This window comes from Pezoporus wallicus, unplaced genomic scaffold, assembly GCF_028554395.1.
Source record: "Pezoporus wallicus isolate ANWC-B61680 ecotype Strahan unplaced genomic scaffold, APGP_CSIRO_Pwel_v1 contig_7985, whole genome shotgun sequence".
Taxonomy (NCBI): domain Eukaryota; kingdom Metazoa; phylum Chordata; class Aves; order Psittaciformes; family Psittacidae; genus Pezoporus; species Pezoporus wallicus.
The window spans coordinates 1,925,249-1,938,679 of NW_026636538.1; the positions used below are offsets into that span (position 1 = coordinate 1,925,249).

The 13,431-nt window shown below is 37.3% G+C and overlaps 1 protein-coding gene across 7 annotated transcripts in view; it reads left to right on the top strand.

Moving 5' to 3' along the window:
• VPS13B (vacuolar protein sorting 13 homolog B) overlaps positions 1-13,431 on the top strand; it is a 442,303-nt gene that overhangs the window by 403,032 nt on the left and 25,840 nt on the right. For all 7 annotated transcript variants that reach the window (XM_057400543.1, XM_057400540.1, XM_057400542.1 and 4 more), the window contains 12 exons: positions 1,124-1,279; positions 2,488-2,751; positions 2,907-2,990; positions 3,158-3,333; positions 4,437-4,607; positions 5,251-5,452; positions 6,087-6,275; positions 6,673-6,819; positions 7,891-8,174; positions 9,713-9,840; positions 10,423-10,622; positions 13,187-13,305. In XM_057400543.1, the coding sequence (XP_057256526.1) occupies positions 1,124-1,279; positions 2,488-2,751; positions 2,907-2,990; positions 3,158-3,333; positions 4,437-4,607; positions 5,251-5,452; positions 6,087-6,275; positions 6,673-6,819; positions 7,891-8,174; positions 9,713-9,840; positions 10,423-10,622; positions 13,187-13,305 (2,120 nt within the window). The remainder of the gene's footprint in view (positions 1-1,123; positions 1,280-2,487; positions 2,752-2,906; positions 2,991-3,157; positions 3,334-4,436; positions 4,608-5,250; positions 5,453-6,086; positions 6,276-6,672; positions 6,820-7,890; positions 8,175-9,712; positions 9,841-10,422; positions 10,623-13,186; positions 13,306-13,431) is intronic.

Here is a 13,431-nt window from a genome sequence, read left to right on the forward strand (position 1 = left end):
TTTGGGCCTGATCCTGGTCTTAATTACTTAAATTAATTAATGACAGATGTCCAAAATCAGAGTGAAATTCAACCCTTGAGAGAATTCCCACAAGGCCTTTATATAACTGTCTTAAAGGACTTAAGTGATGCTTAGGCTCTCTGCTGGCCCTCTGCAAAGAATAAGTTTTACCCAGAATGCTTATTGCTTTGATCCCTTATATGTAACTCACATCCTTAAGTTTGCACAGCCACAAAAGATCTATACAGAACTAAATAGCCAGATCTTCAGCTGGTGTAAATTTATGTAACTTCATTGACCTACATGGAACAGTACCAATTTTCACTACTCTGGCTTAAAGAATCTCCATGGGATAGAGGTAAGTGCGTATGGTGGGTAAATGGATGAAAGGCTCTTCAAATGATGAAAGACTATATTGCTCTGGAAGTGATTTAAGTTAAACTGGAAAAAAGCCACTCCTTTTCCGGAATAAATCACACAGGGAGTATAATTATGCAGTTAAATTTCTTCTCATGCAGTCAAGCTTGAACTTGCCACCACATTTGTGTAAGAAATGAAATATTTCCCATCTCTCAGCAATATACTAAGTTCTACATTTAATGCACATTTATATGTGAGCTGTACACGTAGACATACAGATTTTCATCTTTATTTTGAAGGGAAGAGTATTTGTAATTTTTTCTCTTATTCTGAAGGCCAGAAATTTCATCTGGACCGCATTCCCTATCACCTTGCTGATAATTAAGAGGGTGGATTTCTAGAACAATTTCAAGGGCACTAAAGAAAACCTCTTATTTCCTGTTTTATCTTTCTAGTCTACATACTGTTTTTTTCTGAAGCAGTTGTGTGCTGGATTTTTACCGTCCCAAATACATTGTTAAAGCAGGTAATTTCTAGGCATGCATGATGCAGAGCTATCTTACAGTATTTTTGATTCTTCTGCTTGTATCTGAAATCACAGAATCACAGAATGAGTGGATCAGTCAGCGAACTGGTGTGCTTAGCATTGCTGAGTTTTAAAGCCAAGAATATTTTTCTGTCATGGGAATTCCTAGCCTACTGAAAGGCTTCCCCCCCACCCCCCCCCAGTTATGTATTGAAGCAGTAATTGCTTTCTTTCCAGCTGTTACACATCTGTATTGAAGGCTGGGGAAACTGGCGGTGGTCTGAACCATTCAGTGTGGACAATACAGGGACCTTTATTCGTACCATTCAGTACAAGGGCCGGACAGCATCACTTATTATCAAAGTTCAGCAGCTCAGTGGAGTGCAAAAGCAAGTAAGTATTTGATCCAGTTTGGAAAAAATAACATGGGCAATTCACGAATTAGTCACCTTGTTATTTATTCTCTCCTACTGGGATCTGAAAAAAAACACCCCACACTAAATATAGCGGTCTTCTGGGGGCGTTCTGGGGAGATTTTGCAAATTTTTCTTCACTTTCATATGTATATTAACATTTAAAATTTCAATTGCCACCATGTATTTTACATATTCTAGTAAACATCTCTGCATGGTTTGTAAGTTTTGACAGTTTTGTTAAAGGAGAAAGAAGTAATGACCCAATTAATATTTGAAAATAGGCTTCTGTGCAGTGACTTTTCACATACTATCTTTGTAAAGAGATCTTTAATAACACCACAGTCCAGAAGCCTGCATTGGCAGAAGCCAGAGCATGTGGTGGACGTAACATGTTCAGCTCATGGATACGACAGAGCACCTTATGTTATGCAACAGAAATATACCTTCTCAGATGAGAACAGTGCCTGGTGTTTTACTGAAAGCCCTGCTGAGACTTTGCTTGGTAGGTTGTAGCTAGAGTGTGCACCCTCCTTAATGAAAAGCAAATGAAGATGGTTACACAGGGATACACGTGGAATACTGTTTCTTCATATAGCTTACAAAAAGTCAGCTATATGTTCTATGATAAACAATTCGTGTATGATGGACAGCAACAACTCTGAGTCTAATTTGATGATTTTCTAGGTGGGTGCACTTAAATACAGAAATAGGGTACAGCCATTTAATGGAATTATAAGCATTAAAACAGGAAACATACTGAAAGGTCTAGAACGCTGGATTGTGCTGGGAAAGTGAGGCGTCAGTAGAAACCTTTCACTGTGTCTGCTCAGAAAGGGCTCAGCATTCAGAGACCATCACGGTACTCTTAAAATCCAGTCCAGAGCTATGTCAGCCTTGGGCAGTACTGCTGAGTTCAGTGGGAACGAAAGTGGATATGTTACATGTTTCTCTCAAGCCCGGATACTGCGTTAGCAATATTTCAGGCATTTTAATGCCTAGGTTTCTATGAAATTGCACATACATTTGGCCAACAAAAATAATGTTTTACCATTCATTGCCTTCAGCAGTGCTTGGGAAAACCTAAAATAGGGAGATTATTCTTGTACAGGTTTTCAGTCTGTAATTCCATTTTGACCTTTCTTTTTCACCATTGTTATATATGAGCTGCATATTTTTGTGTTTTAGATCCTAATCTGTGGAAGGCAGACTGTCTGTAGTTACCTTTCCGAAAGTATTGAACTGAAAGTGGTTCAGCATTACATTAGCCAGGATGGACAGGCCATAGTAAAAGAACACATCAACTGCCTCGCAGCCAAGCAGAAGTTGCCTTCATATGTCCTAGAAAATAATGAGCTTACTGAACTGAGTGTGAAAGCTACAGGAGATGAAGACTGGTCCCGAGATGTATGTCTAAGTTCTAAACATACAGAACACAGCACTGTCATTCAGGTATGACTAGAAAGAGGTATATGGAATTATAGCATTAAAAATGTTTGAGAAAGCTGGGGACTTAGCATTTAGACTTCCGCTTAATATGATAAAATGTTGAACATTATCATCCTGAAATAATTTTAGTGTGATGCTGCTGATCTCTCTGTATACAGGTACCATCTTCAGAGAGTTCAATTACATATGTGTGGTGCACCATTTTGACTTTAGAGCCCAACTCTAATGCACAGCAACGATTAGTAAGTACACTTAATGTCTCTGAAATCTAAACTTTTATGCCTTACATGTCATATAATAAATCAAGGGTAGAATGACCTACTTGACAGATTTATTAATAGCTTGTTTCAACAGCTGTAATACTGGAATAAAATTAGCCTTGAATTGGTATATTATTTTCTTTTTGTAGATTGTTTTCAGCCCTCTTTTCATTGTAAGGAGCCATCTTCCAGACCCAATTATCATACATTTAGAGAAAAGAAGTCTGGGACTGAATGAAACACAAGTGATTCCAGGGAAAGGGCAGGAGAAAGCACTGCAAAATATAGAACCTGATCTTACACACCACCTGACATTTCAAGCCAGGTAAAATACTCGCTTTCCTTGAAAATGGTTCATTTGTATGGAAAAGAACTGTCGTGGTTTAAATCCAGTCAGGGAACTTGTTCACTCACTCCCAGTGAGTGGTGCTGGGCTGACAACAATCGAGGGCCCCCCCCACTGGGGGCTCTCCCTTTCCCCGCTCCCAGAGGAATGGGGAGGAGGATCGAAAGGGTGCAACTCCCACGGGTTGAGACAAGAACAGTCCAGCAACCAATGTACAACACAAATCACCACCGCTACCACCAACTAAAACAATGATAAGAGAAGATAACAAGGGAAGAGAATACGATGCCACCGGCCAAGAAAACGAGTTCCACCCGGAAGCCCCTGTCCTTCCGGGTAACTCCCAGTTACCCCCCACCCCGGCCATGACGTGCTGTGGTATGGAATACCTCCCTGGCTAGCCCGGGTCAGGCGCCCCATCTCTGCTTCCTCACAGCTTCACCTCCTCCCTGGCAGAGCATGAGCCTCACAGAGTCCTTGGTCAGGGTAAACTTCATTTAGCAACAACCGAAAACATCGGTATCACCAACATTGTTCCCAGGCTGTAAGTCAAAACACAGCACTGCTACACGTGGTAGCTACCACGAAGGAGAAACATGACTGCTACTGCTGAACCCAGGACAAGAAGGAATAATTTACACTGTAACTTCTGGTGCATTGTTTCTGAGAGCATAGCATATGCAAAGGAGATAGGACAGAACAAGCATATCTGGCCTGAAATTATATGACAGAACATACTAAATTTGGTATAACTGTCCTAAGCACATCAGCATTTTTTGCTTAAGCAGTCCATGGGTTTATGTTTTGAAAAATAAATTCCTAAATGATCTTGAAATATTTTTGGGGGAATACTGAAGAGTTTCTAGGGTCTCAGACGCAAAGGTCATTACGGTGTCATAACAAATTCACGTGTATCAGTTAATGCTCAGGAAGTTGTTAGACATTGTAACTTGATTCATCTGTGATTAGCTTGTGATTGTTCCTACTGTAGAGTAAGCTTGGAAAGCTTCATTTAAGAAAATGTTTATGCTACTAATCCTTAATCTTGTTGTGTGAGTGACTGAATCTGTTTTCAATGACAGGGAGGAAGATGATCCATCAGAGTGTGCAGTCCCTATTTCAACCACGCTAATTAAACAGATAGCGACTAAATCCCATGCAGGTGGCAATGTCAACCAAATACTGTCCGAGTTCTATGGCGCCACTAATCCTCCACAGCCTACATGGCCATATAATAGGAAGGATTCAGACGGGTAATTCTTTGCTAAACCTTCTTCATTGTTATTGCATTGCCTTTTCCGAATAAACTTAAATCACATTCAAGAAGACTATATGTGTTCAACATTGAATATGTTTTCAATAATTATGTGATTCCTGTATGTAAGCTGCAGAATCTGTCGTGGGTAGGAAAAAATAGAAGTCAGCCTAGGGGCTGCCCTTGATTACATTGTGAACATCAGCAAGGATTAAAGGAAAATTAATCTTTTTATTGTGAATGCACCTTCTTTACTGCAACTCTAGAGGCTGTTGTTTATTCAGCAGCTGTTTAAGTACAGAAACAGGGAGTTGCTGAGAAAAAACCAATGGAAATGTGATTTTATGACTCTAAAAGTTACAGGTTTAGTTCTGAAGGATAGTGATAATTCTGTGAACATATTTCTTTAATTGACCAACTTAGGTTGAGCTTATGCAGTTGAAAATATGTCTTTGTAGCCTACACATAGCTAAATCAGTCTGAAAGCATCTGGGTATGTTCCAGGATGATAAGAAGAGGTTGTTTTTCTTTTTCAGAACCAGAAAAGCCTTGCAAATTTCTGAAAATGACAGTTTATCATTTGTAATCTTGAATTCGTTATTCCTTTGACTATATTTGTTTGTTGGTTTGTTTTGGAACAGCAATGAGCAACTCTCCCAGTGGGATAGCCCAATGCGGGTAAAGCTGTCGGTGTGGAAACCGTGTGTTAAAACTCTGTTGATTGAACTTCTGCCCTGGGCTTTGCTTATCAATCAGTCCAGGTGGGACCTGTGGCTGTTTGAAGGAGAGAAGATTGTTCTTCAAGTACCTACTGGGAAAATAATTATACCTCCCAACTTTGAGGTAACTTTACCATTGATGTTAACAGGCATAGTTCTGGTAAACTTTCTGATTCTGAAGAATGGTTATTAATGCAGATGATTCCCACTTTCCAGTCACTGTTAGTCATATGATGAGTAGAAATAACAGTAGAAATTTGCCATGCTGACTCACCAAGTGAGTAGCACAACATACTAGCAATGTTTGAAGAGCAACATGTCTTAAAGATGCATAGTTAAAAATTTTTACTGCAGGAAGAAGACCTTCACGCCATCTGATTAAGCAGCCTACTCCCTCTCAATTCAGCCAGTGAATCTGCAAAATGTAGCAGCCCAAGTAAATTGCTGTAAAGGCCAAATAAAGTCTTTGGCCCCTGCTGTGCTGACCAGCCCCTGGGAAGTGGATTGAGCGCAGTAGCAAAGCTGACCACCTGGAAGGAATGTTTGGTTTGAGAGCGGTTTAGATTGAGTCATTTCGTATTTCATATGCTACCAGGAAACACTGGATAATGAGATAGGGTGAATTATAAACAAAGAAGATTCTTTAGGAGGGAGAAAGGCAAAAAATGAGGTTGACTTCATACTGGAAACTACATTTAACTCTAGTAGAGCTGTATCAAACTGCCAACAAGTAATAATCGGTCATTTTTCACTTGCAGGAAGCTTTTCAGGTTGGAATATACTGGGCAAACACTAATACTGTGCACAAATCAGTGGCAATTAAACTGGTTCATAATGTGACCTCCCCAAAATGGAAGGATGCCGATAATGGGGAAGTAGTAACATTGGATGAAGAAGGTTTTGTTGAAGCTGAGATAAAACTTGGTGCTTTTCCAGGTCATCAAAAGGTTAGAAGAAAATTATCCTGATTTATAACTTTATCATTTAAAAACTAAGTCAAATAGTGAATGAAAGCAATCAAGTGTAAGCAGTGTGAAAGCTCCTCCCTAATTATGTTAATGAGAGTATAAACAGTGTATGAAGTATAATTTAAAGAATTACATCTCCAAATCATTCTGCCCAACTCATAAAGATAATACAGTATTTCCTGGAAAATAATTAATGAATTTTCTATCTTGTTTGGCAAACATTGATAGATGCAACTTCAAAAGTATTTGATGTGGCTCCAGCTACAAAGTGTGTGGATATAGATGGGATTTCCACAGTTAAAAAGAAAATGGCAGATCTGCCACTTTATTTTATGGTTTTGTCTGTGACCTTATCATCTTCTTTATTGTCTTACAGTTGTGTCAGTTCTGCATTTCTTCAATGGTTCGACAAGGTATACAAATTTTACAAATAGAAGATAAGACAACAGTGATCAATAGTACACCATATCAAATCTATTATAGGCCACAGCTTTCAATTTCCAAAACCCACTCAGGAGAAGAGGTAAAGCACTGTCGGTACTGGTTTGCTTGTCATCTGCAGTATGTTTAGATTTGTATGGTTTCAGCTGCATATAGAAGAGCTTGAACAGAAATCTTTAGACATAACAATGCTAAAGTATTTAAAGTACAGAATCCTGGGTAAATTCAACTCCAGTAATTAACTGGGATCAGGAATCTGTGCAAAGCAGGAGATTCTTGCACATTGCAGAATTAGTTCTGCCTGTTCTCCATCTGTTCAGGCACTAATGGCCATTTCTGTAAAACAGGCAGCGTAATCCGTAGTAGCTGTTGAAATTGTTCTCAGAATTTTCACTGAGTTTGCGTGTAAAAGAGGTGCATTGGCCTGGCAGGCTGAAAACTTTTTGTTATTCTTTTGGGAAGATTCCAGTTATCTGAACAAAGCTGCAAAACTAGAGACGTGCCCAAAGTTTATGTATTTCAGCAAACTGCATCAAATTGTGAATATCAGTTTTCTAATAATTGCACAGTGTATCTAAGGACTAGTTTGCAGGAACCGAAATGTATGCATGGTCAATATATTTTAATCAACCATTTGTACATATTTATTGAAGATTACATTTATAGTAAAATATGTGGAAAGAATTCTCAGGGTTGAACTTGCTAGAGGAGCTGGCAGGTAAACAGAAAAAGTTCCCTATTTGTTTTGTTTTCCTTCTGCATTAGTTTTCTTCACATCAGTATCTACATTTGTGCATCACACATTTTGTGGCAGTCTTACTGGATGGGGAACTGGAAAACCGTTAAGGCTAAAACCTGGTTTTAGCTTTGTATCTATAAATGGATTTTCTTCCCATGGTTTTATTACAGTGATATAACTATTGGTTTTGGTAGAGTGATGTAGACTGGACTGTAGATAACTGTGCTTAGTTAACTGCATAAGTATACCTAAAGACAGATTTTGGCCCAACGGCTTTTAATGCAGTCAGCTTAGTGCAACCTTTAGTTAGTTGTGGTCATTAGCTACTTGAGATTGTTCTGTGCAAGGTCATCATGAATAAACTTCCTGTTAGAAGCCAGTATGTCATGCTACCACCATCTTTTTTCTTCCCAGGACTTCCATTCACCAGACAGTACGGTGTTCAGCATCAGTCCAGCTGGGGCACCACCTAGTGAGGTGCTGAGTGCTGTGCCCTGCTGGGACCTGATGTCAGACACCACTCCCTTAACTTCAGGGGTGCCTCTTACTGAAAAACGCATGCTGCTGAGTTTCAGTCCAGGCGGCTGTGCAGGGAGCTGTGAGCTGTGGAGTCTACCAGCTGTCATTAAACAAGAGTTCGCTAGACAGAGCGTGGCAGTGCCCACAGGGGTCTTTAGTGAAAGTGGATTTTGTACCAGGTACTGTATGCTGAACAGTCATGAATAATGATCTTTGCGTGTTGCTATAAGGCCTCAGCTAGGAAGAAACCATAAGACATTAATGCAGAAGTCAGAGTAACACATGCCCCCCATATGTAGAGGCAAGCCTTACTTTAATTTAAAAATTGTTATCTTTTGATGGGTTTGATGCTTTTATTATAAATGGTTTCATGTTATGACTGTGTACAAGTTGTACAATTATTTTTATAATGCATGGACTGCTATTTTTTATGTGCATACAAAATAAGAGCATGAAAAGGGTTTTTTTGAGATTATGGTCTTTTTTCAATTTGCAGGTAACAATTTGAGTGCTCAAGGACAGTATGAAATGATACAATACAGAAATTTAGTTTTGTTTATAAAAGGTAAAAATACATTTTAGCAAGAATAATAAGAAAATAAACAGGAAAAGCAAAACAGGAATGAAACTGTTTTGAGACAAGGAAAAAAATCCATGTTTTAAATCTTGAAATGATCGAAACGTGCATTCTACTTACAAACAAATGCACCCAGCTAGTTTAAAGTAACAGTCCGATGACTAGTCAGATGCCCAACTTCAGTTCTCAGACCTCGTATCTGAGTCTATTTATCCTTATACTGGTATAAACAAGAAACAATCTGATGAAATTAGAGAAGCTGCAGCAATATGATCTTCCTCTTGCCTGAAGTGCTTGATATCGTTCAAACCCACATACTGTTCCTCTGTAGTCTAAGAAGTATCAGTGTGGGTACTAAAGATTCTCATAAAGACTCAGATTAAAACAAAAATAATAATGGGAAGAACACGGAAAAGCTTCTTCATGATTGCGAGATGGATACAGAGAATCTCGTGATCCTAATCCAATTTGCAGACTGTTTGGATTTTTTAAAATCACCATGAGGTGAAGTTTTTTAGAAAGAGCCAATAAATTTGCACAAGAAAACATGAACTTGTGTTTATGCATGAAGACATTTTATGCAGCTAATAAGTAGAACTAAATTAATTTATTTTCATTTTAGAAATTTATGTAGTGATGATCCGTAAGATTAACATTTGAAGGGGCGATAGCATTGGGGATCATTCCAGGCGAGCAGTCAGTTACAAATTTATGTATTTGTTAAAAATATCTTTCATGTGTATCAAAAAAGTATGCGTGCAAATTCTTCTGGAAAATTTTAAAGATTTATGTTGAAAATTTGGACCTACAATCTCATGTTTTTAATTTAATATAAATCTCTGCTGGCCAGGGCTCTCATCTTGTAAACACACATACTTGATTTAACTCATGAGTTGTCTCTATTAAGTGATTTCTTCTCTAATACTGTTTTTTGTGGTATTTCCACGCATTTCTCTGTTTCAGTATAACTCTCAGTGGAGATATGTACTTGCCTAAATATTTGTAAATATCTGTGACTAAGAACTTGATTATAAAGAGTCTTAAAGATGTTAATTTTGAATGTTTCTATTGTTCAGAGTAATGATATGTAAAGATTTCATCCAAAACATGCATAATCAAATATATCTGCTTCTGTTTTAGAGCTATAGCCCTCACTTACCAAGAGCATCTTGGTGTGACGTACCTAACACTTACAGAAGATCCTAGCCCTCGTATAATTATTCACAATAGGTGCTCTGTTCCATTGCTTGTAAAAGAAAACTTCAAAGGTAGGTAGTATGCAGAAACAGTGCAGTGTTATAGTATAGATTATTTTTCTGTATCTCCAGTGCAAAATTGAGTTCAGTATGTGTTTTTGATAAAACAAGAACTTGATGCCCTCATGAAGATCCATCTGAAAGTGACAGACTCTGGAAGGTACTGAAGCCTGGAAGCTAATGGAGCTAAGCATGAGGTCAGAAGTATGAATTTACATGACTCCAGGCTTTTGGGTCTCCCTAGTTGCATCCATCAAGGTGACTCAGCTGTAGGAAACTAGTAGGCAGTAGAGTCCTTTTGACATCAGTTCAATCCCATGGAACATTTTAATTTCCTAAGATTCACAAGTGTAACACAAAACATTAATGTTAATGCAGTGATAAGTAGAACATTATTTATGTAAACCTTAGTGTATTGAAAAAGAAAGGGAAAAAAAACCCAAACATATAAAATTGTAACCAATAGAAGAGTAATGTTTTTATTTATTAGTAATATTTTAGACAGAAACTTCCTTGTTTGTGTAAGCATAGGTGAGTTTTCATTTCGTGCAGGTTTTAGAAAGTTCTAATCCTGTATATTTTATGAAATTTCAGATACACCAAAGTTTGAAGTTTATTGTAGAAGGATTCCAGCTGAATGTTCAGTTCATCATGAACTTTACCATCAAGTCTCCAGCTATCCAGATTGCAAAACAAGAGATTTGTTGCCCAGCATTCTTCTGAAAGTGGTGTCATATGATGAATTAGTAAATGAATGGAGTGATTTTGTGGATATCAACAATCAAGGAACACAGGTAAATCATTATGAACTCTTTCCGAGTTCACAGCATAAATGGTTGTCTTTCTGACCTGCACAGTATATTGTTCCTTTGCAAGAAGCATACTCTGTTGGTTAATTAAACTCTGTTGGGTTTAGGGGGTTTTTTAGGTAAGTATTTGGAGCTCTTCTTCCTCTAAGTGCTGTTGGGTTTTTTGGGCTTTGAGGCAATTTTTTTTGGTGTTGTTTTTTTTTTTAATTTAAGTTTTGGGAGTTCTCCTCCCTAATCTGTGGAAGTTTTAGAATACAGATTACCTTCTTCACTGGCTATTTTTAAAAATAGCTAGATAAAAATACAGGCTTTCTAGCACTGAATTTTTTCACTTCTTTTTCATCAACTTGGTGTTCCCTGGAGAAAAATCAGTCCTGATAATTTCTGGCCCCTGTAAACAAAGAATCCCCTATAAGCAAAGGATCCAGGAAAATCCTTCTATTTGGTGACTTAATTAACACAGGATTTTTATATTTACATCTTGTAAGAATCATCACTGTCATTCTCCCTCTGTGTCTTTACAGAAGCTACTCATGTCTTTTTAAAGCAAAACAAAGCAAAAAAAACCTTTTGTTTCCTTCTGTTATTTTTCTCCTGTTTTGAGGTAAATGAAAACTTCCTTGACTGGAGTAATTCTTTTTGATGGGAATTTTTTCCATCTTTGAAGTCATTAGTTTACATGGAATCAACATAAACTGCTTCTCTCTTTGAAAGAAATACTAGTTTCAGATGTTTTCCCTGGGGACCAATCACAAAAATGCTCTTGATTATTGAGTGTTATGTTATATTGCAAGTAGTTCAGTTTCATTCAGCAAGCCAGTCAAGCAATGCAAGGTTTCAAATTTCAGCCATTAATGTTATGCCAGACCAGGGTTCTTTATAAGTATCTGGCTCCTACAAGGAATTAGATGCTAAGACAACATTTGGGGATCATTGTCTATTTGAAGAACTCTCCAAATAAGAAGTGTAGCCTTCTGTTAACAAAGTTTTAGGGTTTACAAGTAGAGAATTTCCCCAGGATTTCTCAGTCCATCTTAGGAAACTATAAGTAAATAAGGAATAAGCTAATAGCTTCACATGCTTGGTTCAGATTGTGAAACAACTGGGATTTAGAAGATCTTGAGTAATTTGTGCTCTTTCTACCTAGTCACAGATAGGTACTTATTCTATTAAATGAAAATGTTATTAATTTACAAAAATTAATAACATCTGAAATTTGAATTAAAATTTCCAATCTTTAAGATCAGTAAGGGGTTTTTAGAATAATGAGGGTGTATTGAAAATTCAGTGTCCTTTTTTTGTCCACGTCCATCATGCAGGATTGCAGATCTCTTTCAGATAAGCAGAAGTTTAAAACTGAAATATCACAATTATGAATTCTTGTATAGTAATTCTCAGAAGAATAAGACATAATTTGATAAATGAAATTTAATTATCTCTGCAAGGTTGTTATATGTAGTGTAACGAGAATCTATTTAAGTGCTGATCTACTAAACTTCAAGTGCTTTCCTTCTGGTGATTTGTTAACAGCAGTAAAGATTCTTCAAAGCAAACAACTGTTTATTTTACCTATGCTAGCCCATTATCTTTGTGTTATCTCTTGAGTTTGTATTCCTTTAAATTATCTCTTCTGTCATTGCAATCTTGTAAACAATTGTGCTGATAGTAGCCTTACAAAATAGAAGTCAGTTTGCTCTAACAAAGACTGCTGTGACTTTTCCAAGCCTGAAAAGACCTGTCTTCTGTATTGTGGAAGAACACAAAACTTGCTCAGAACTATTGTAGAATTAAGCTACAAAAACCAATATGTTATTTCTTTAAGTAGAATATTTATTCCTAAGGACAACTTATTCAGAATGAAAATTTGCTCATCTGTAAGCAAGACACAAACCTCTTGTCAAGTTCCCATTTTCCTGCCTTTTAAAATGTTTTATGCTTTCTAATACTTTTGCCATTTCTTTGTGGCAACACCTTGGTTTTGAATGTTGTCTCTCAAATGCAGGTTAGATGGCTTAAGAATGTGTTCAATGTTGTTAAGCAAGTCTTCATGAATCCAGAATGTTACTTTAATTTTTAATCTTCATGTGTTTAGCATCATGCTATCAGCCACTCATCTAACCAGCTCTGAGCTAGGGCATAGCAACATAATGTTAATTTAGGGTTGGTTTTCCAGTGGAGGTGTTATTGTGCAGAGCTTTAGGAATGTGCCTTTCTCCTTCATCTAAAATTGCAAATTAAAATTTCCTTTTTATTCTGTTCTCGTATAACTTCCCCCCTCTCCAGCACATCTTGCTTATTTCTGGAGAAGAAGTTTCATATTAAAATATATTCAGTTATGCAGTTAAAGGATGAGGTGCAAATTTCATCTTGCTGTTCAACTGAAATACTTGAAGTATCAGAGCTGTTATTTTCTAGTATTGATATCTGTTTCTGTTTTTCCTGAAGTGTCATGATTTGCGTAAGAAATCTCTAATAGGATTAATTCTTATTCCGACATTAAAAATAGTAATTTCAGTGGCATTCCGTATGTTTCTAACTCTCTTCTCTAGATTGTGTTCTTAACTGGCTTTGGCTATGTTTATGTGGACATTGCCCATCAGTGTGGAACAATAGTCATAACCTTGGCCCCAGAAGGAAGAGCAGGACCTGTCGAGATCAACCTCAACAGGTACATAAAGCACATAAAAGGTGATGAAAAAGCATTGCCAAAAGTGCTGACTGGTCAGTCAGCTTTCTAAGTGTTAACTAACCAACAAACTTTGGCTTAACTGTTTGTTTTGTTTAATACTGCTGC